The sequence below is a fragment of the Prinia subflava genome, chromosome Z (assembly GCF_021018805.1).
Source record: "Prinia subflava isolate CZ2003 ecotype Zambia chromosome Z, Cam_Psub_1.2, whole genome shotgun sequence".
Lineage (NCBI taxonomy): Eukaryota > Metazoa > Chordata > Aves > Passeriformes > Cisticolidae > Prinia > Prinia subflava.
The window spans coordinates 22,031,538-22,051,134 of NC_086283.1; the positions used below are offsets into that span (position 1 = coordinate 22,031,538).

Genomic DNA, 19,597 nt, shown 5'->3' on the forward strand with positions numbered 1-19,597 from the left:
CACAGTTGTTTAAAAAAAGACAAATATGGCATATTTTGGGATGCTGGAAAAACAGAGTGCTAGATTAATGAGAATTCTGTTTTCCCTCCGATGAGACCAACACCAAAAAGTCTCCTAAATACTATTTCTAAACAAGGTTTTTGATACCAGAGACAAGCTCCCTGCCAGTTACATGCAGGACTAAAATACTCACAGAACAAAAACAGGGAGAGGACCCTGTCAGTTCCCACCAGACCGGGGGGCGTGGGCACGGCTGAGATGCTTCCAAGTGCTGTTTCCTAGGAAGGTGGGAAAACTCTGGAAAAGCTGAAGGTTTCGGGGTCCCGGTGGTGCCGGGGCGGGGCCGGGGGCGGGGCCAGGGGCGCGCCCCGCTTTAAGAGCGGCGGGGGCGCGCCTGGGACAGATCTGTTCCCGCTCCGAGCCCGCAGCGCTCCGGTAAGGGCTGCACTGGGGCTGCACTGGGGCTGCACTGGGGCTGCACTGGGGCTGGGGGGTCCTGGGGTGAGGGGCGAGGGCTTTGCCTCGGTGCGCCCCCCGGCTGTGCCGTGTCCCGGTTTGAATCCCCCCGGAGCGCCGCTAATGAGCGGCGGCGTTGATTAGCGGCCACTCGCGATGAGCGCTCCGTTCCTGTCCCGTGTCCCCGCTCCGTCCCCTCGCAGAGGGGATCTGGGGCTTGTGAGGGGAGTTTTGGTGTTCTGGGGCATTCCTGTCCCTCCCCAAACGGGGAATGCAGAGCCCGGAGCGTTCCTCGGGCTGGGGATGCTCCGTGTTTGTGCTTGGAAGGATGGACAGCAGAGGCTTTGTGCTTTTGAGTTGTGTAATTAAATTGAGTGTAATCTACTGGTGGCCAGAGCTGCTCCGAGGGCTGGAGCCCCTCTGCCCTTGAGCTGGGCTGGGAGAGCTGGGTGTGTTAACTCAGAGAAGAGGAGGCTCCAAGGAGATCTCAGAGCCCTTTCCAGTGCCTAAAGGGGTTCCAGGGGAGCTTCAGAGGCACTTGGGACAAGGGATGGAGGGACAAGATACAGGGAATGGCTTCCCACCGCCAGAGGTAGATGGGATATTGGAAGGAAATTCTTTCCTGTGAGAAGCTGGCACAGGTTGCTCAGAGAAGCTGCCCTATCCCTGGAAGTATCCATGGGACCGGGGACACAGGAAGGTTTCCCTGCCCATCGCAGGAGTGGAATGGGGTGAGTTTTAATGCCCTTTCCAACACAAAGCAGCCTGTGGTTCTATGACAAACTATAAATTTATCTGTGCTGCATCAGACTGGGAGAATAGCAGTATTTCAGGGTTTTGCTCCCTTTGGGAACCTTTTCTCATCCACTGCAGCTCCCTTTCACTTGTGCACATTCCCAGCAAGTTGAGTTCACCAGAATACAAATATATGGTTCAGTGAACCATGACTGTACAAATAAAAAAGTGGCAGAACTGATGTTTGTCTTCAATTCATGATGCAAATGTAAAGCCTCAGCTGGGAAATGCTGGTTTTGTGGGATTCTTGTTGATTTTTACAGATGCCTTTCTGGGTGTGATACTCTCTCACACTTAAGCAGTTGGATTGTGAGCACCAGTTTCTTTTTGGTTGCAAAACTCAAATTATGCCTAGAATAAAATGAAAAACAGATCTTGCTTGTCTTTTGGACAAATACCTTGAGAGATTGTTTAAACTGTGGGCTGGTTGCTGGAGTTAGGGCCATAATGTAATAAAAGCATAAAAGATCCTTGACTCCTGGGCTGGTGGCTTTGTTCAGGATTTCTAATGAACATCACCCCTTCTGCCCTCGGGTGGTGACAGTCCCCTTGCTGACACCTGCTCAGCTTTAGTTTGTTTGTGCATTGCAGATAATCAAAGGACTCTTTTAATTAAGATTACAAACACCAAAACAGCTGAAATTTGACTGACACCTGGAAGGTTTGAGCATCCTAGATCAGTTCTGAATTCTGACTTCAGTAAGTCCTGGGGGCAAACGGAGAATCTAATACTGCTAAGTTATTTTTATGGGTGAAAATACATTTAACAGAAATTTTGAGCATATTCATTGCACAGTTGTTTGCTCTTGTGGCTGATCTTGACCCAGCTTCTGCTTTCTTGTTGTGGTGTCCTGTTATTTCAGCTGGCTCTTGTCTGATCTTGCAGCTTCTCATGGTCTCAGGCTGCAAGGGAGGTTCTGCATTTGAACCATTACAAACTGAAAATCAATTAAAAAAAAAAAAAAAAAAGGATCAGGGCCAAACAATTATTAGGGTCCAGGACCACTCCTCCTGTTTTAAATTCCATAGTGCTGTTGCGCCCTTCATTATCCTTCTCTGCTGTTTTGCAGTTTGTGAAGAGCTAAGAGATTTTTTTGCTATTTAATGTCCTGATGACTTGGCCTAAAGTTGCACCAGGGGAGGTTTAGGTTGGATATTAGGAAAAAATTCCTTCACCAGAAGGCTCATCAAACCCTGGAACAGACTGCCCAGGGAGATGCTAGAGCCATCATGTACTCCAAAGTGTACACATGTGGTACTTGAGGACACAGATTAGTGGTGATCATGGTGGTGGTGCTTGATGGTTGGGCTTGATGATCTCAAGGGTCTCTTCCAGCCTTAAGGATTCTATGGTCCTGTGATGTGATTCTGTGACTGCCACATTTTGTCACTCATAACCAGCTGTTGGTAACTGGTGAAGGAAGGTGGATGAAGTGGGGATGGGTCAGATCCACATCCCTTCTTAGCCACATGGATACTCACCATGGATGGTTATTTTCCCATGCTGCTTTACCTCACCTGCGTTTTCTCCTCTCAGGCCTGACACCATTCCCAGGGAGCTGGTGCCTCAGCCGGGCACCATGACAGTGCTGTCCCCCAACCTGTCGTGCCCCCACCACTCCATCGACGACTTCCGCAACAGCGTCTACTCCACGCTCTACTCCATGATCAGCATCATGGGCTTCGTGGGGAACGGCGTGGTGCTGTACGTGCTGATCCGCACGTACCGGCAGAAAACGGCCTTCCAGGTCTACATGCTCAACCTGGCCCTGTCCGACTTCCTGTGCGTGCTCACCCTGCCCCTGCGTGTCATCTACTACGTGCACAAGGGACACTGGTTCTTCAGCGACTTCCTGTGCCGCCTCTCGTCCTACGCGCTCTACGTCAACCTCTACTGCAGCATCTTCTTCATGACGGCCATGAGCTTCTTCCGCTGCATCGCCATCGTCTTCCCGGTCCGCAACATCAGCCTGGTGTCGGAGAAGAAGGCGAAGTTTGTGTGCGTTGGCATCTGGGTGTTCGTCACGCTGACGAGCGCGCCCTTCCTGCGCAACGGGACCTACCAGCACGGCAACAAGACCAAGTGCTTCGAGCCGCCAGAGAACTCCCAGAAGACAAACCTGGTGGTGATCCTGGACCTCATCGCCCTCTTCGTGGGCTTCATCTTCCCCTTCGTCGTCATCACCATCTGCTACACCATGATCATCCGCACCCTGCTGCGCAACTCCCTGCGGAAGAACGAGGCCAACCGCCGCAAGGCCGTGTGGATGATTGTCATTGTCACCGCCACCTTCCTGGTGAGCTTCACGCCGTACCACGTCCTGCGCACGGTGCACCTGCACACGCTGCGCCTGCGCGGCCCCGGCTGCGGGGACACCGTGTTCCTGCAGAAAGCCGTCATTGTCACCCTGCCCCTGGCAGCTGCCAACTGCTGCTTTGACCCCCTCCTCTACTTCTTCTCTGGGGGCAACTTCCGGCAGAGGCTCACCACGCTGAGGAAGGCGTCCTCCTCAAGCTTGTCACAAGCCCTCAGGAAAAAGATCTCCCTGAAGGACAAGGATGAGGAACCCTTTGGAGAAAGCCAGAGGAGGAATGGAAGCGCAGCTGTGGCTCCTTTGTAGGGAGGTTAAACTTTCCCCCCAGAGCTCTGGTGGGGGTTGGAGATCTCCAAACTCTTCCAGAAGATGGGGTGGAGGCTTTCAAGTTGCAGTTAAATAACTGTGGACAGTCCCTGGTATGTGGTACTTGGTGGCAGAGCCACTGCTGGGGCTGGGCAGACCCTGGGACCCTCAGAGCCACGTGCGACAGAGCAGCCACCATCGGCAGACTGAGGAGCTGCTGCTGAACTCGCAAACCTCTTCCAAGGCTGTATTTGGGCATTTGCTTCTTTCCACGACTTTCCAAGAGCATTAATTCCCCGAGACAGCGGGAAATGTAAACAAAGCTTGCTGCGCGTGGGGAGCTCCTGTCAAACAGCAAGGGCAGAGTTTTCACTGGATCTTCAAACAGCCTCCAAGTTATTTATACAGCAAGGCCATGATAATTCCTGCCTTGCTCCCAGTGCCTCTGGATTTCGGTTTCTATGATCATTACGTGTCTTTCAGGCTCCCAGGGCTGTGCCTGGACTGCAAATAGGGATAGCCCCATCTCCCACCCCCATCAAGTAGCTCGAGATGCTTTGGAGGGCAGCAGATTTGCCAATATTTTCCCAGTTTCTAGAAAAGTCCATGGGATCAGTTGTAAAATTTCAGTATCCTACTGTCCAGGATAATTTAGGAATAAGGATAAGAGGGGATCTTATTTCAGTGGCACTGATCCTGGAGTGATAGCTGCAGGATTCAGACTATCACTCCAGTTTTTGGGGATATTTTAGGTAGAAGAGGAGTTCTGTGTGCTCAGAGTCAGATTTGCCTTTCTCAACAATTGGCCAAGGGTGATAAATCAATAACAAATAAAAATAAAGCTCTCTAGGATGTTTGATCCTGTTCCGGAGTGTTTACCTCATCTACACCTGGCAGCAAAGAGGCAACATGAGGCCCTTAGAAAGATCTTTAGGGAGAGCTGGAGTTTTAAAATCTGCATTTGGATGAGATGTATTTCTTCTGTAAAGGAAAACTTCAAACTCTTGGACAGAGGGAAACATTCCTGTACTTTTCCAGGGGATCTGCAGGAAGATAGCTCCAGCTTTGCTGGAGCAGAGCCCAGCCAGAGATGTGCGACACATCCCTACAGAAATAAAAATTCTTGTAGGATTAAACCTCTCAGTTGGAGAAAGACTTGATAAATGAACAGCAAGTGTGTTTGGATGTGGTATTTATGAAATCACTCGATGTTATCTTGAATAAAGAAAACAGTTTTAGTGGTGAAGAATAACAGTGAGCAAAAGAAGTTTGGCTTGGACAGGCATCTGCTGGAGAAATTATCTGTGCAGATAATTAGAGTGCGAATTCTCTCTTTACACCACAGCCCTGGCTCAGCAAAAGGCACTTAAAAAAACAAATTCACCTGCAGGACAAATGATGGATGGGAATTTCGAAGAAGATCTAAAATTCCTTTGTTGAATTTGAAGGATAAAGTAGTAGAGGGCTGAAAGCTGCTGCTGTAGAGGAGAGTTAGATACCCCATAAACTCACAGGAGGGCAGAGCCAAGAATTCAAAGCCAGAACTGTAAATTATTCAGAGAAAAAATATGGATGAATTGGCTAAAACTCATTTCCAAGGGTCAGCACTGAGTATTCCACTTGTATCTCCAGGCTTTAAAGGCATTGTGAAGCTGTAAATAAAAATCCTCATGGATTTTTATTCAGAATATGCAGGAATAGCATGCCCATTCCCGCAGTTTAAAATATTGTATGGTAAAGCTAAGTGTGTGTATATATATATGTATATATTGCAAAGCATTTTTATTGTAGCAGAGGTGTTTTTCATCTTTTGCCTTTTTTATTTGAATGAGACAATGTTAATGGCAAAGGAGATGGCAGCTTTTTTTCATTTTTGTGCAATAGGAAAGCCTGTTTTAAAAAACTTTACTGAATGTCAAATAAAAACATTGCAAGTGAAATTTTAATTGCTGTTTTCCCTGGCTCATTTGAAGTTCTCTGTTACAGATTCTTCTTCCCTACAATAAAACTTTATTTGCACACAGCACTAGAGTGTAATATTTGTTTAATAATAATAATAATTTATAATGGTGTAATAAACACAGCAGCAGAGATGTTGCTGAGATGTTGGGGGAGCTTTTTTGCTGGACTTTGCTGTAGCTTGACTTCCCAGGATTCAGCCACCACCTGGAGCTGCTGCTTGGGGACCTGTTGGAGCCAAAGCACTTCTGATGGTCTTGGTAGACCTTGTAGTGGTGGAGCAGCCCAACAAAAAGCAGCTTGAACCTGAATAAATTGGGATTTACAGACAGAAGACATTTGCAGGGCAGGGATGCTCTTGGTGAGAGGGATTTTTTTGTCTTTTCTGTGTGGTCACACATCACAAATTTACAGAAAAGTCTTCTGGGAAGGTTTTCTCCATGGATTTCCCCAGAGCAGGTGCAGGGTCTGCAGGGGGGTGTTTGGTTATAAAGCTTCAGTCCAGAGGGGTGAGCAGGGACTTTGCCATCAGCTCCAGGTGACAGTGTCCCTGTGTGTGTGCCTTTGCCCTGTGGACACAGAAACGTGCCTCCTTGGCAACAAATCCTGGGCAGGTTTTGCTTAGGAATAGGAACCTGGAGAGAAAGCTGTGAAGAGAAACAGGGATTGTCAGTGGGATGAGGCAAGTTAGGAATTGCGGTGTTTTTAGGGGCTGTGCAACGTGACAGGAGCTGGGAAGAGGGGACCAAGTGTCACCCTGGTGCGGTGACAGAGACGCATAGAAAACAAAAATGAGTGGGTTGGGTTTCTGCTTGAAACTGGGTTATGTCGTGCTGCAGTTTGTGGTCCAATGGTGTCCCCTAGTGCTGAGACATTCCCGGAGCCGCCGCCTGTGGCTGCCGAGGTTTCCTCTTTTCATTCAGTCTAGCCCCAGTTCCTCTCCTGTCACATTGTCCTGTTTCCTCTGGTGTTGACCCCTTCGTTCCTCCCTTCCCACCAGTATGTCCCTCCCTGCCTGTATTTTGTTTCACAGTCTTTGGGTTTCCCTCTCCGCCTTCCTTTTGGTTTTTTGCATTTTTCAGGATGGATGTTCCAGATGGGAAGGACCCAGCCACAGAAGGACCCAGTACCCTTCTCCTGCCTTGTGCTCCAACTGCACCCTTGACTGTGCCTAAAAAATGCTGATTTTCCATAGGATGACTGTCCCAGCATGGGCCTGCACAGCTTCCAGTGGGAGCTAGTGCTGGATACAGCCCTTGGGCATCACCTCCTCATGCCAGTTTGGCCTGGGTATGTCTGGGAGGGTTATTTCTGGCCAAACCCAGTACAGCTGTGGGTGAAAAGCTCTGCAAGAAACTGGTAATCCATGTGGGATTGGAATGGAATGGTCCTGCCTGTCTCCTACCAAAGGAAAGGGAGCTGCCACATGGGCACAGCTGGGAAGTTCAGAAACTGCATATGGGATGTGCTCACCCTAGTTCCATAAACTGCTTTCTCATAAAACTCCTGTGGGATGTGAGAAGATGGCAGCCCTTCAGTTTAATGATCAGTAAAGTCCAAGCACTGGTAATAAAGAGAGATTTCTTCTAATTCCTGCTCTGAGCATGGTGCCTGCTGCCTCCCCCATCCCTGAGCACCTATTTTGGGGCTGGAGGGGCTCAGTCCATTCCCACTGCCTGGATTTCCCAGGGACCTGGGCACTGAGATGCTCTGCATCCTTTCAGCAGGAGTTAATTTTCAAGTTGAATCTTAATTTATCATTTTTTTTCTCAATTTCCATTGTGGTCTGACATTAGGAGAGGGACTTCATGGCAGGAGGGAGAACACCAGGATCATTATCCTTCTCCTACACTGGGATGACCTGATTACCAGGGAAGAAAACTAAGGAGTAAAAATGAAGGAAAGCCCATCAGATTTTGAAACATCAGCAGCACTAAAATGCCTTAGAAACATTCCTGAAAGCAAACCTGAGGGATGAAAAGCCCAGCCTGACACCTATGGTTAGAAACCCCTCTTGGGATCAGCAAGGTAGGGAACTCAACCCTGCCTCACCCAAACTCTTAATTCCAGCCCTGCGAGCAGCCACATGTACAAACAACCCTTTGGAATATTTGCAGACTTGACTGGAGGGGGAAATGTGCCTGTTTTGTTCTTGTCAGTGTAGCTTCTTACGCTTCAGAGGAAACCAGGCTGCCCTGGGAGCAAAGCAAGGGCCCTTTGTCAGGTCAATAAATACACTCCTGATGGATCCTCACCAGGCTGGGAGGGACAGAAGGAACAAGGCAGCAAAACCCCGCATTTTTGATCAATAGTAAAAACTCCAAGTCCAGGACCACTGCTACAGGTCTGTGCTGAGGGAGACAAAGATTAAACAGAGTTTGGTTTGGGTTCGGCCTGTCAACATCCCTTTATTTGTGAGGAGCACGACTCCCTTGTGATCTGCTTGAGTTTCATTTCAGCAAGGCTGAAGTCACTTGGGTTGTTCAGCCTGGGGAAGAAAGGACACAGGGGAGACTCCTCAGGAGCTGCACTCTTCCTGAGGGTAAGCTCCAATCTCTGCTCCTTGTGAGAGGGACAGAACCCAGGGGACAGATGGAACTGTGTCAGAGGAGGGTCAGGCTGGATTTTAAGGAATTCTTTCCCCAGAGGGTGTTTTGGTACTGAACAGTCTCCTCAGGGAATGGGCACAGCCCCAAGGCTGCACGAACTCCAGGAGTGTTTGGACAACGTTCCCAGTGATGCACAGGGTGGGATTGTTGGGGTGTCTGTGCAGGGCCAGGAGCTGGACTCTGATCCTCGTGGTCCCTTCCAGCTTAGGGTATTTTATGATTCTTAGGCTCCCTGCAGCTCCTGAGCCCCCCAGTAACACCTGGAGGGTTCAAGGACAAGAAGCACAGTGTCACCACGTCCCTGCTGTGGGGACACACTGGACAGGAGGTTCCTGCAGGTGTTTCATCTGACCAGCCCAGGAGGCTGCAGAGGGCTGGCTCAAAGCTGCTGCGTTTGGGAGCAGTTATTGCAAAAGGCACCCTGTGGCTGGACTGTTAGAATTGCATCTGTCCCAGGACTGGAGAGGCTTTATTTCCTTTCTGAGAAACCCTGAGACAGCCCCTTCTCTCTGCCCTGCCCTCCCCAAGTTACTCATGGCAGGAAGCTGCATACGTGAGTGAGGGCTGGAAAATGTTGCATTGCCCTTTCACCACGAATTTTCAAGGAAAATGGAACGAAAAGTTCCCCCAAACTGGCCTTGAGCTGCTGCCTCCTGCCCGCAGCATCTCCTCCCCCACTTCTCATGTCCTTCATCTCCCCGAATCTCTGTGCCAGAAGTTCACAGCACTCCAGAGCTGCTTTGGGCTCCTCCTCACCATTTCCTGGTACTCAGGTGGGAAGGACAGGGCAGCTGCTTCCCTACAAACCTGGAGCAGCATCCTCACCTGTGGGGAAGGGCTTGAGGTCCCCAGCTCCAGAGAAGAGACTGGAGCAAGGCTGAGAGCTGAGACCCCCAGTGCTGAGGGGGCCCGGGTGTGTCCCAGAGAAGATTCCTGAGCTGTGCACAAGGAATGCCAGGCTGGGCAGGACTTGAGGGGGGCAGAAGCTGAGCTCAGGTGGATTTTCTTCTCAGGGTGCAGTGCGGTGACTCCAGTCAGGGTTAATCATATCCTGTGGGAGGAAAAAGAGCCCTCAAGGATGTGAACGAATGAAACTGAGGTGCTGAGGAACGGATGTCAAAGCCCAGAGGGACAGTCCTGCACATCCTCAGCTCCTGGGGTAGATCCTCCTGGGATCTATCTGTTCAGATCCAAATTGTGCCACTAACGCCAACTGATGGCAGAGTTTGCTCCCACCGTAATTAAAACTAAAACTAATCAATAGAATCTGAGGTACTTCTGAGGGTCACCAAATGTCCCTGGTGCATCTGGACAATGCAAAGAACACTGGAGGCACTGGGCAGTGCTGAGCAGGAGCCTCTACAGCCACAAAGAGTGGCACCAATGATTCAACTCAAATTAAATGTCTAATTACGGTAGCTCTCTCCCATGGTGGGAATTCTGCTGGTGAAATGACTCCAGCAAACATCCAGTATTACAGAGTTTCTGTAAGCTCAGGCACAGCCTCCACGGCTTCCAGCAAGGTGCCTGAGCTCGTGGCCTCCTCCACCAGCACTGACCCCTCAGCAGAGCTGTACATTTTGATTTTTCCCTGTTTATTTCTACTGCATGTCTCTCTGAAACAACTGTGCTCCAACAAGGACTGCTGGAGGAGGAGGCAGCTCTTGCACTTCATACTGAGTGAGCACAATTCGTGGCTAAACTGACTCTCAGAAGGAGGCTGGGAAAAGTAGAAATATGGTTTATTAGCCATAAAATCTAGAAAAACAACAAGCCAGGGAAATACTGCCCTCCTGTGAACAAAGGAGAGTGAAAATGAAAAGTTAAAGCTGAAGTTTCAACCTCAAATGTAATTTAATTACAAGAAAAAATATGTAAAATCTTCAGCCCCTGCTTTCCCTGAAAAAATAAAATTTCTACAAAATACCAGCTCTTTATCCAAACTGCAAGGATCGTGTCAATACAAACGGCAGGGATTGTAGGGAGAGAGAGGAGACTTGGGGCTGTTTGAGAAAATAGTAAGTTGGGGACTATTTTTGTTTCGTTCTATTTTATGTTAAACTTCAGGGGCTTTGCCTTAAGTTCAGTGCAGCAACACCACAGGAGAGCATCACTTTTGCCATTCCAGCTCACACAAACACAGTTTGAACTCCTTTTTGGTGGAGTGATCTATATTTAAAGACTTCTATTGATTGATTTAGCTGGATTTTATATAGAAATACATAAATAGGAAGACCGGGGCAATGGTGAAAAGGCAACACTGAGCAAGAGCCTGTTAGTGATGATGGTGAGGCATTTTCTGTCCCCCCTCCCAAAGCTAAAGGGGTCAGGGCCCCCTAAGAAGGCACTGAGAGCATTTTATCCATCAGAAGGAGGATTTTAAAGCCCTGTAATCTTTGATAGAAGCAGGGAGTGACAAACCTTGTTGAGTGGCACCGTGACAAAAGACCTGTGCATGTCCCACACGCTGCCTGAGGAAGCTGCTGGCACCGTTTGGGGAGAAAAGGTGAAGTAACAGCAAAGAGGAGAAGTGAAAAGGAGATTGCTTCATTTCTTTATGAAACAAGGGTCCTGTAGTTCTCTCAAAATGTGTCTGCGTTTTTGGAGCTGGAACAAACACCAAGGCCTGTGTCACTGGGGGAAAGATTTGGTGGCTCTCCAGGGTGACCAGTCACAGGAGGCCATTCACAGGTACAAATATTCCATGTCTGGAGGCTTTCCCTTGGCTCCAGTAGGAAAGTTGAGCATAATTAAGACCAAAGATGGTAATTCCAAACTTTTTATTGATGGAGGTGGCTCAAACATTTTGTCTCAGGAGGTGGGAATGGGGCAATGCCATTGCTGGGGTTTAGCCACCCTCACCAAGGCAGAGGAACTCTGGGATCAGGGGTCCCAAATCCCTTCCTGGCTCAAAGGAACTCATCACTCCCCTTCTCACAGCTCTAACACAAATCTAGCCTCATCTTGTCCTGCTTATCTCACCCCTAACAAGTTGGGATTTCTGACTGCCCTGGGAAGAGTGAAGCTACTTATTCCTGGTGTGTCAGTGAAGCAGAGGGGCAAGGGTTGACATTGGAGCACCAGGCCATTCTCCACCACCAGAAACTTTTCCAGCAGAAAAGCCCATCCTGAGCTCACCACCAGCTCAGGATGAGCAGTAGGGGTGGAGACAGAAGCAATGCCATGCAGAGACAGCTTCAAGGCACATTCCAGGAAATATCACAGCTCCATACTCCGCCTCCACCCCCCCTTTATTCCTTCTGCTTTTTTTCACAGCGATTGGAACACTCACTGCTGGAGCGTCACAAACAATCCCACATCAATCCCCCATGGATGACCTCAGCTGGCAGCTGCTCCAGGCCCCATTTGCAGCCTCTGGAGCCACCAGCCCCTTTTCCAGAGGAGGGAAATGGCAAAGCCAGCACTCCTGGAGCAGAGCCCTTGGAAGGGCTCCCTGAAATTCCCCACTCCCAGCAGCCTCCAGCACCAGGCACAGCAACAGGGAAAGCAGTGAGGAGGATTTTTCATAGCAAGAAAAGATAGGGAAGGTGGGAAGAGGCCAGTTTGGGGTTTTTTTCTGCTTTCTCTCCTAAAGTGTCCTCGGTAATTCTACTTGCAGGTTCTCTACCAGAGATCTGCTCTGCCAGCTGAGAAACACTCCTTGTGCCACCACCTCACACGGAATACCAGTACTTGGACCTTCCCTCTGAGGGTGGGAAATCAGATCCATGCCAATCTCAAACTGGAGATCATTATCCCCAAACAAATAAGTAGATTTCAGTAATGGATACAACGTGGAGGTTTCCTGGATGAGCCAATATTTGAATTCTTCACAGCTGCATCTCTGCCTTTTGCTGGATGGGTTGGGGTTTTTTTTGGTTTTTTTTTTCTCCTTAGCCTGAAGTGCTCCCAACTGCCTCATGCCATGTGGCTGCTTCTTATTTGCATCCCAGACCTGATTCATAGCTTTGCATTGATATAAAATGCTTATTGGGGTGTGGAGAGTCCCTTCTGCAGTGCTGAGGACACCAATCCGATCAGAAGGGGATGCTGCTCCAGCTCCCAGGATCTTTGTGGTTGTAAGAGGAGACCCCAGCGCAGAGCAGGGGCCCCCAGGCCTCCATCAAGTGAAAAATAAAAAATAAAACAAAAAAGGGGAATGGAAACAATCACAAGGAATGGGCTTATTGTAGGAGAGAGCAAGTAAAAGAGGTTGTTTGGGGACAGGGAAGAAAATGCCAGATAGGAAAGAAATAGAGCTCTGAAGAGAGACAATGGAGAATTGGAGTGAAACAATTGAAGTCCCATGTGGACAGGGAGCAGGGGGATCAAGGAGCATGGGCGAGCAGCTTTTCCCAAAGGTGCCTCAGCTTCCAGCACTCTCAGCCCAGGGATGGACATCAAACCTTCCATGCACAGGGCTGAGGGAAATTTTGGTGCCAGTGTGAAGGGAAAAGGGTTTTCACTCCCTCAAAGTGAGGTGGGAGGAGTTAAAACGAGAGCAGCACCCAGAAAAACAAGTGAACCCGAGGAAAGGTAGGAAACCTGCTCTAAGTGCCCAGCAGGAAGGAAACAGCCCAAACAAAGGGATGAGCATCACATTACACCTGACACAGGAATATTTCAGGTTTTATCAGTCCTCCACTGCTGAGGGTTCACCTGCAGCTCCCCTGGATGTGCCCTTCAGAACAACTTAAAAAAGAGATCAGCGTTTCAACAACTGAATTCTCAGCCTTTTGTCTGATGGAAAAAAATCAGTTCCAAATGTGGAGATTTCAATACAGACTGTAATTTTGTTACAATTCAGATTTATTCTGCTTGCCTTTTTTTTGTTTTGTTTTGTTTTGTTTTGTTTTGTTTTGTTTTGTTTTTGTTTTTTTGTCCTTCCCCTTCCCTCTGTTCTCCAGACATTGGCTCTGGTGCCTGTTCTGCTCTTCAAAGACCTTTCTCAACTGAATTCCATGCAGGGAAATGAGCCCCTGCCCAGCTCAGGGACTGAAATGCCCTCTTTGGGATAAAAACACAGGATTCAGGTGCTTCTGTAGCACCCTGGAAATGATCTCTTCATGCAGAGCAGCAGGAAAGCACATCGGAGATGGTTTGTCAAACAGCTTCACTCTGATTTATAGGAGCCTTACAAATGAACTTATTTTGGCTTCCTCCTTTCATCACCAGAGCAAGGAGGAGCATCTCCAGCATCTTGGAATTATGGTTGTTTTTCTTTCTGAGGCTCCAGTTCCTTGGAACTGTGAGCACATTCCCAGGCAAGCAGACCTGACCCAGCCGTGGTGTCGCCGTGACCAGGTCAGCTGGAGAACTGTCCCAGCACCCACCCGGGAGGAGCTCTGCTCCTGCTCCTGAGCCTTTCCACTGCTGACATGGCTGCTGCACCTTCCCTGGGCTCTGGGGATGCTGCAACACCAGGGAGCAAGGCAACACGGGCTCCCTCCCACAAGGAGATCCTGTTTTCCCCAGCTGAATGTTCCCCTCTGGAGCAGAATCCCCAGCAGGTGCCACATTGTTTCCCAAGGCCTCTGCTTGGACCTGCCCGTTCCCAACAATTTCTTGAGGCACAGAGTCCTTCAGCCTGTTTGGATTTGGGATCTGTTTTTTTCTCTTGTTTGCTTCTTGGCTTTGGGCAAGAGTTATAGATTTATGGCTAAACAGAGCCAGTGATTGGAACTGGACTGAAATGAGATGTTTGATTCCTATCAGGGCCATTGCTAAATAAATTGAGGAGAAATGGAGCAGAAAGACCTTGCAGAAGGTGGCAGAGAACAGGCAGGTGTTCCACAGCCTTCTCCTCACATGGTGGTGACAGCAGCTCCAGACTGAGGCTGAGAGAAGTGAGGAACAATTTCCTTACTCCAGATTTTTGCCATTTACATGCATCCAGTGGCGAGGTGTGATCTCCAGCCATCCCTCCTGCACTGGAGAGGGATGAGGGTGAGCTCAGCTTTTCCTCCTTGCTCACAGAAAGATCTTCAGTGGGCCAGGGTTTAATTCACTTTTCCAAACAGCCCCTCTTAGGCTTGCAGTCTGCAGGATGGGGCAGAGGGAGGGGTGGAAGCAGCTCAAGGTCAGGACATGCACTGTTTGCTTGTGGGCTCTGCCACATGACGAGTGAGGGAATCATAAACCAGGTGCTTCCCAGCACTGAGCTTCATCCCCCTCCACCTCCACCAGCCATAAACACCAGCAGTGTTTGTTGTGGGCTGTGGAGGGCTTTTGGTTCGGTTTTTATGGTGACTTTGTGCCAGCAGGTTTGTGGATTCAGGGCTGATGCTCATTGGAATTTATGGGAGCAGGTCTGTGCCAGGAGTTCCTGGTTTGGAGTGAGGGCTCCTGGAGGGTTCTGGGTCCTGCTTGGAGAAAGCAGCACAGACAGCAAAATGTGGTGTCCACCTGCATCTCCATCCCCTAGCAAAGGCTTCCCTGCCAGTCCATGCTGGCCTGTCCATACAGCTGCCAAGGACCTGTATTTTCTTCTTAATACATCTCTTTTTCTGCTATAAGGCCCCACCAGAACTGAACCAGGACTGAAAACCACTGAGAGGGCAGAGGATTCTGTGAATATTACTGAACCCAGAAGACAATCTCCAAACTGAATTTCTTCAATTAAAATAAGGTCAATTTTAGTCACTGGCCACTGGTGCTGGTACCACCCTGTGCCTCTGCCAGTGTCACCTGTTTGTTTAGTGGGTGTTTAATAATCCTAAATCATTTCTGCTGGTGTTGATTCGGTTCTGTGGTTCAACATCAAAGAAACAGCAGCTGGATGGGGCTAGGAACAGCCTGGGGTAGTGGAAGGTGTCCCTACCAATGGCAGGGAGCAGAACTGGATGGACTTTAAGGTCCCTTCCCACCCAAGCCATTCCGGGCACCTGCAGAGGAGCAGGCATGTGACCTTTGAGGAAAACCCCTCTCCCGATGCCCTCCAGGCTTTTCCCATTGTGCTGCTCTCCAAATCCACAGCCCAGAGTGCTGGTTTGCTCCCTATGGAGCAGATCCCATCACCAGAGAAAACACTCCAGGTGTGGAAGGAGCGGCGCGAGAGCACAGGGGTGGAAAATCTGCTCCAGCGTCGCGGTTTACTCCTGCAGATCCCAGCACAGCTCCCAGTAAAGTGCTGCTTGAGGGAAGTTTGTTTGCCAGGCTGCCCTGCCCCGCTCCCTCCTGGAGTGCACACAGCAGGAGTTTGTGTGGAGCCAGGGAAAACCAGGGGAATGCGTTCCAAGCCCGCACTCGCAGCTCCCAGCAAAGGCAGGAGAGGGGAGGCTTTGCTAGACACGAGTTCCAATAACCAGAATCGTTATTATTGTAGTCAAAGGATGGAAAAACAATTTTTATTATGGGTTGGAACTAAAACTCCAGGACCTCTGCTAATCCCCCTGATAAGTGGGGTGTTGGCGTGGAGGGGGGTGTGCGTCCAGGTTTTTGTTATTCAAGCTCCCAGCCCATGTTCAGTCTGGGATATGTTGTAATTGCAATATTCCTCTTATCTTTCTTTTCTCCCCTCTCTGTCAAAGGCTTTTCTTTTCCATTTCTTCAATATTTTTCTTTCCCCCTGTCCCTTTATTTTTATTAACTCACCTAGGGCAGTTGAATCAGCAAATTAAAATGATGAAATTGCAATTCTAAATTTTCTGAAGTGGAAGAATGAGCATATTTTTGGCACTGCCTCTTGCCATTGTTTTGTTAAGACAGACTCTCCTTAATTCCCCTCTTTACCATTTTTTTTTTCCATTTCAGAGCCTGCCCTTCCTTTATAAGCCTAGATTTCTTCCCATTTGTCCTCTCTTTCCTCCCTCCTGACTCATTTCCACTTCCCATCTCTTTTCTCTTTCCCTTTCCTTTTGCCAAGTGTTCTTTGATGTTTTATTCTGCTATTTTTAATTCCTCTTTCCCAGGCCTGGATCTTCCCTGAGTCCAGTACCCTCTTCCTCTCCAGACCGAAAGGACAGTCTGGGCAAAAATTTCCTCAAAATCCAACTTTTCCCAGTCCAGTCGCTGACTCCGTGTGTGGAACCCGATGTCCTTGCATGGTCCTTGTGGCTCTCCAGAGATTTCAAAATAGAGTTAAAGCTGCCCTCAGCCTTGTTCCATGTAATTCCTGACCCATGTAATCAGAGCTTTCCTTCCAGGCAGTTCGGTCACTGTGCTCCTCACGCCAAATATTCCTCCCGTGTGGCTTTTCCATCTGGAACATCCCGCCTCTGCCTCCAGACTAGCCTCCCTTTCCAGTTCCAGCTGTAAAAAACAGCTTTCCCTCACTGTCATGCCGTGGCAGTCTGGGTGTAGGCAGTGAACATTGGGTCATTTCTCTTCCATGGTGTGGGAATAGCTGTCACACTTGGAGCAGCTGGAGTTTTAAAGGAGCCCTGGAGCCTGTGGGGTGTGGGCAGGTTGGGGATCTCTCATCCCAAGGCTCATTGGAAACTCTGGAAGTTTCTCTACAACTTTGCTGGAATGACCTTGTTAGGAGATTAGATCAATTTTAAATGGAAATTTAAGGAGAAAAAAATTATTTAAGGAAAGGCTGGGGGCAAAGGAAAAGGATTTTTCTGCACTGTGTTGTTACCTTCAGAGGAATTCTTGTCCTTGTCAAAACCGGGGGGGCCAGGAGCTTTCAGAGCAAAGAATGCTCAGCATTCCCTCCCAAGGACCTCCTTTATTCTGGATATCGGGCACAGGACATCACCACGGGGGATCACAACCACCACTAGTCACAACTTGTGAGGTTTAGCTGGCAATGGATAAATACCAAGCCTGGGAAGTCAAAACAGTCCTTGAATCTCTGCTTTCAGCAGCAAAGTTCATTTGGTGCAGAGTGTATCAGATTTCCAAATCCCATCTGGTAGGTCACTTTCAGGAGATCTCCCCAAAATTAAGCCCAAACACTTCACTTCAGAATGAAATCCCCATGGCACTGCAGATTAGGTAGAGCCTGGGGAGTTCTAAGATTCCTGAGATGGAGTGCTGAAGATTCCAGGAATTCTCTCAAAGGTGAAATTATTAACCAACTTTTTTGTTCCTAAAGCAGGTCAGCACTCACCCAGTCCTGTGCTGGTCCTGTCTTCCACCTTTCCTAAGGTGTTCCCAGACTTAAATGGGAGCTGGAATTAAAGAATTCCATTTGAGGTTGTCATTGAAATTCAGAGTTTAATATCAGGAACAAAAGCATGTCAAAAGCATTTGAGTCCCTGAAGCTCAGAACAAAGAAGCAGATTATTTTTCCCCTAAATCTTTGTCTGAAGGTCTCAATCTACTTTATAGGCAAATTTATAGGATCTTATCAACCATAATAAAACACAGGATGTGCTGATCCACACTATTCCATAAGGAAAAGGATCAGGTCAGGAGTCACACGTGTGCAGGAATACGTATGGAAGGGGTAGAAAGAGGAGGAAATTTCAGTGCAGAGATTTTGACTAATTTCTTTTTAAGAGGATAAGGTTTCTCCTGCCTTTTCCACCTGGAATTTTCCACAGATTCACCTACACAATTGTGCTTTTCAGATGCAACAGATTTTATGTTCTTTCACTGTTTGTTCCCAATTAGCAGGGACTATAATAATAATTTTATTTGCCTTTTATATGAGTAAAATTAATGATAAAGTTACTCTGAGAGTTCTTTTGGCCTTTATTTAACAAGATAACCTATTAATTGTTTAAAAATTTAGCAGCCACCACCACTTCTGGCCTTTCTTACCAGGGCCTTCTTGTTTAAAAAGATGGATGGGAATTTATTTTAGTCCTGTCCAGCACAGAGTGTGCGTTCTGGCAAATCAACCCCTTCTACTAGCCTCCAGAGAGAAATTCTCCAACATTAAGGAACAATTTCTTCTATCCATCATAAAATTTTCCTATATTCATTACAAACACATCTAAGATCAATCTGGGAGTAAACACAAGCCTATTCATTTTAAAAGGTTAGTCTTTCTATGCCTATTATATAGATTATATATACACATTTATTATATTGCATGTAAATGTCAAGTGTGACCTTTTTCTGCTGTGATCCACAGTTTAGTGGGGCTTGTATAAAAGCACAGCTGTCACATTTATTTTACATCCACATGGAGCTGAATTTCACACAGAATATCTCTGAAATCATTGCTTTAAGCAAGTTTGAGGCCCATTTTTAAAAACACGTTAATAGAAATACATTGGTGTAAACTGCCTGGTGGAAATTAGGTGAAAAGTGTAAGATTTATTGGTACATTATTTGCCAGGAAAAAAAAAAAAATGGATGTGCCAGAGGGGCTCTGCAGTCCAGGAGGGTTTTTTCAGCCCATGCCCTTGATCCTCTTTGCAGCAGGGGTTGGGATGCTCTGCGGCTGAACATGGGAATGGAGCCGCCTGTCAGGATACAAAGGATCATGGAATAACAGGGATATTCATGTTGGAAAAGACCCCCAAGACCATTGACACCAGCCATTCCCCAGCACTGCCAAAGCCACTACTAACTCATGTCCCCAAGTGCTACATCCACAGAGATCTTACTTAAATCCCTCTAGGGTTGGGGACTCCTCCTCAAGGATGGGGTCTCTGTGCAGGATGGGTGCCCTGGGCAGCCTGTGCCAGTGCTGGACAACGTTTTCCGTGAAGAAATTTTCCTTAATATCCAACTAACCCTCCCCCGGCACAACCAGTGATTAAACCTCTCCTTCCTCCTCTCTTTGCCCACTCATTCGGGATCATCCCCTCACTTTCATGATGACGTCATTAAAGCGTTTTGTGTTATTAGACAGTTTTAGGGTCAGGCACACGCTATGAGCCCCCCCGTCCAAACTGTGGGCTGAAATGTACAAAAGTGGGAAACCCCACTCATCTTTGCCGTGCCATGTGGTGGGGATGGAGACTGGAGACCCCTGAGGGGGCCGGGACACGGTTTGGTGACACAGGTGGAGCACCGGGGTGACTGTGGGGTCACCAACAGTGCCTGGGGGTGACACAGCCCCAGGGGAACAGACAGTGCCTAGGGGACAGTGTCCAAGGTGACGGCCAGTGCCCGTGGATGGCGGGCGGTGTCCGGGATGGACACACACTGCCCAGACAGGTCACCCGCCCCCAGGTGCCACCACCCCGGCCCGTCGCGGCCGCCCCTCCGCGCAGCTTTCGGCGGCCTCGGGTGTCCGGGAGCCGCGGATCGGCG

At 48.5% G+C, this 19,597-nt stretch overlaps 1 protein-coding gene across 1 annotated transcript; it reads left to right on the forward strand.

The window, feature by feature from the left end:
- The first annotated feature begins 395 nt into the window (after positions 1-395).
- On the forward strand, positions 396-5,886 carry LOC134563841 (cysteinyl leukotriene receptor 1-like). The gene is made up of 2 exons (XM_063422188.1): positions 396-435; positions 2,789-5,886. Exon 2 carries the CDS (start codon positions 2,832-2,834, stop codon positions 3,870-3,872), a length of 1,041 nt encoding a protein of 346 aa, XP_063278258.1. The 5' UTR covers positions 396-435; positions 2,789-2,831; the 3' UTR covers positions 3,873-5,886.
- Positions 5,887-19,597: the final 13,711 nt, after the last annotated feature.

What these genes read in the sequence shown, in the direction of transcription:
- LOC134563841 (XM_063422188.1), top strand. Translation starts at nt 2,832, where the DNA reads ATGACAGTGCTGTCCCCCAACCTGTCGTGCCCCCACCACTCCATCGAC.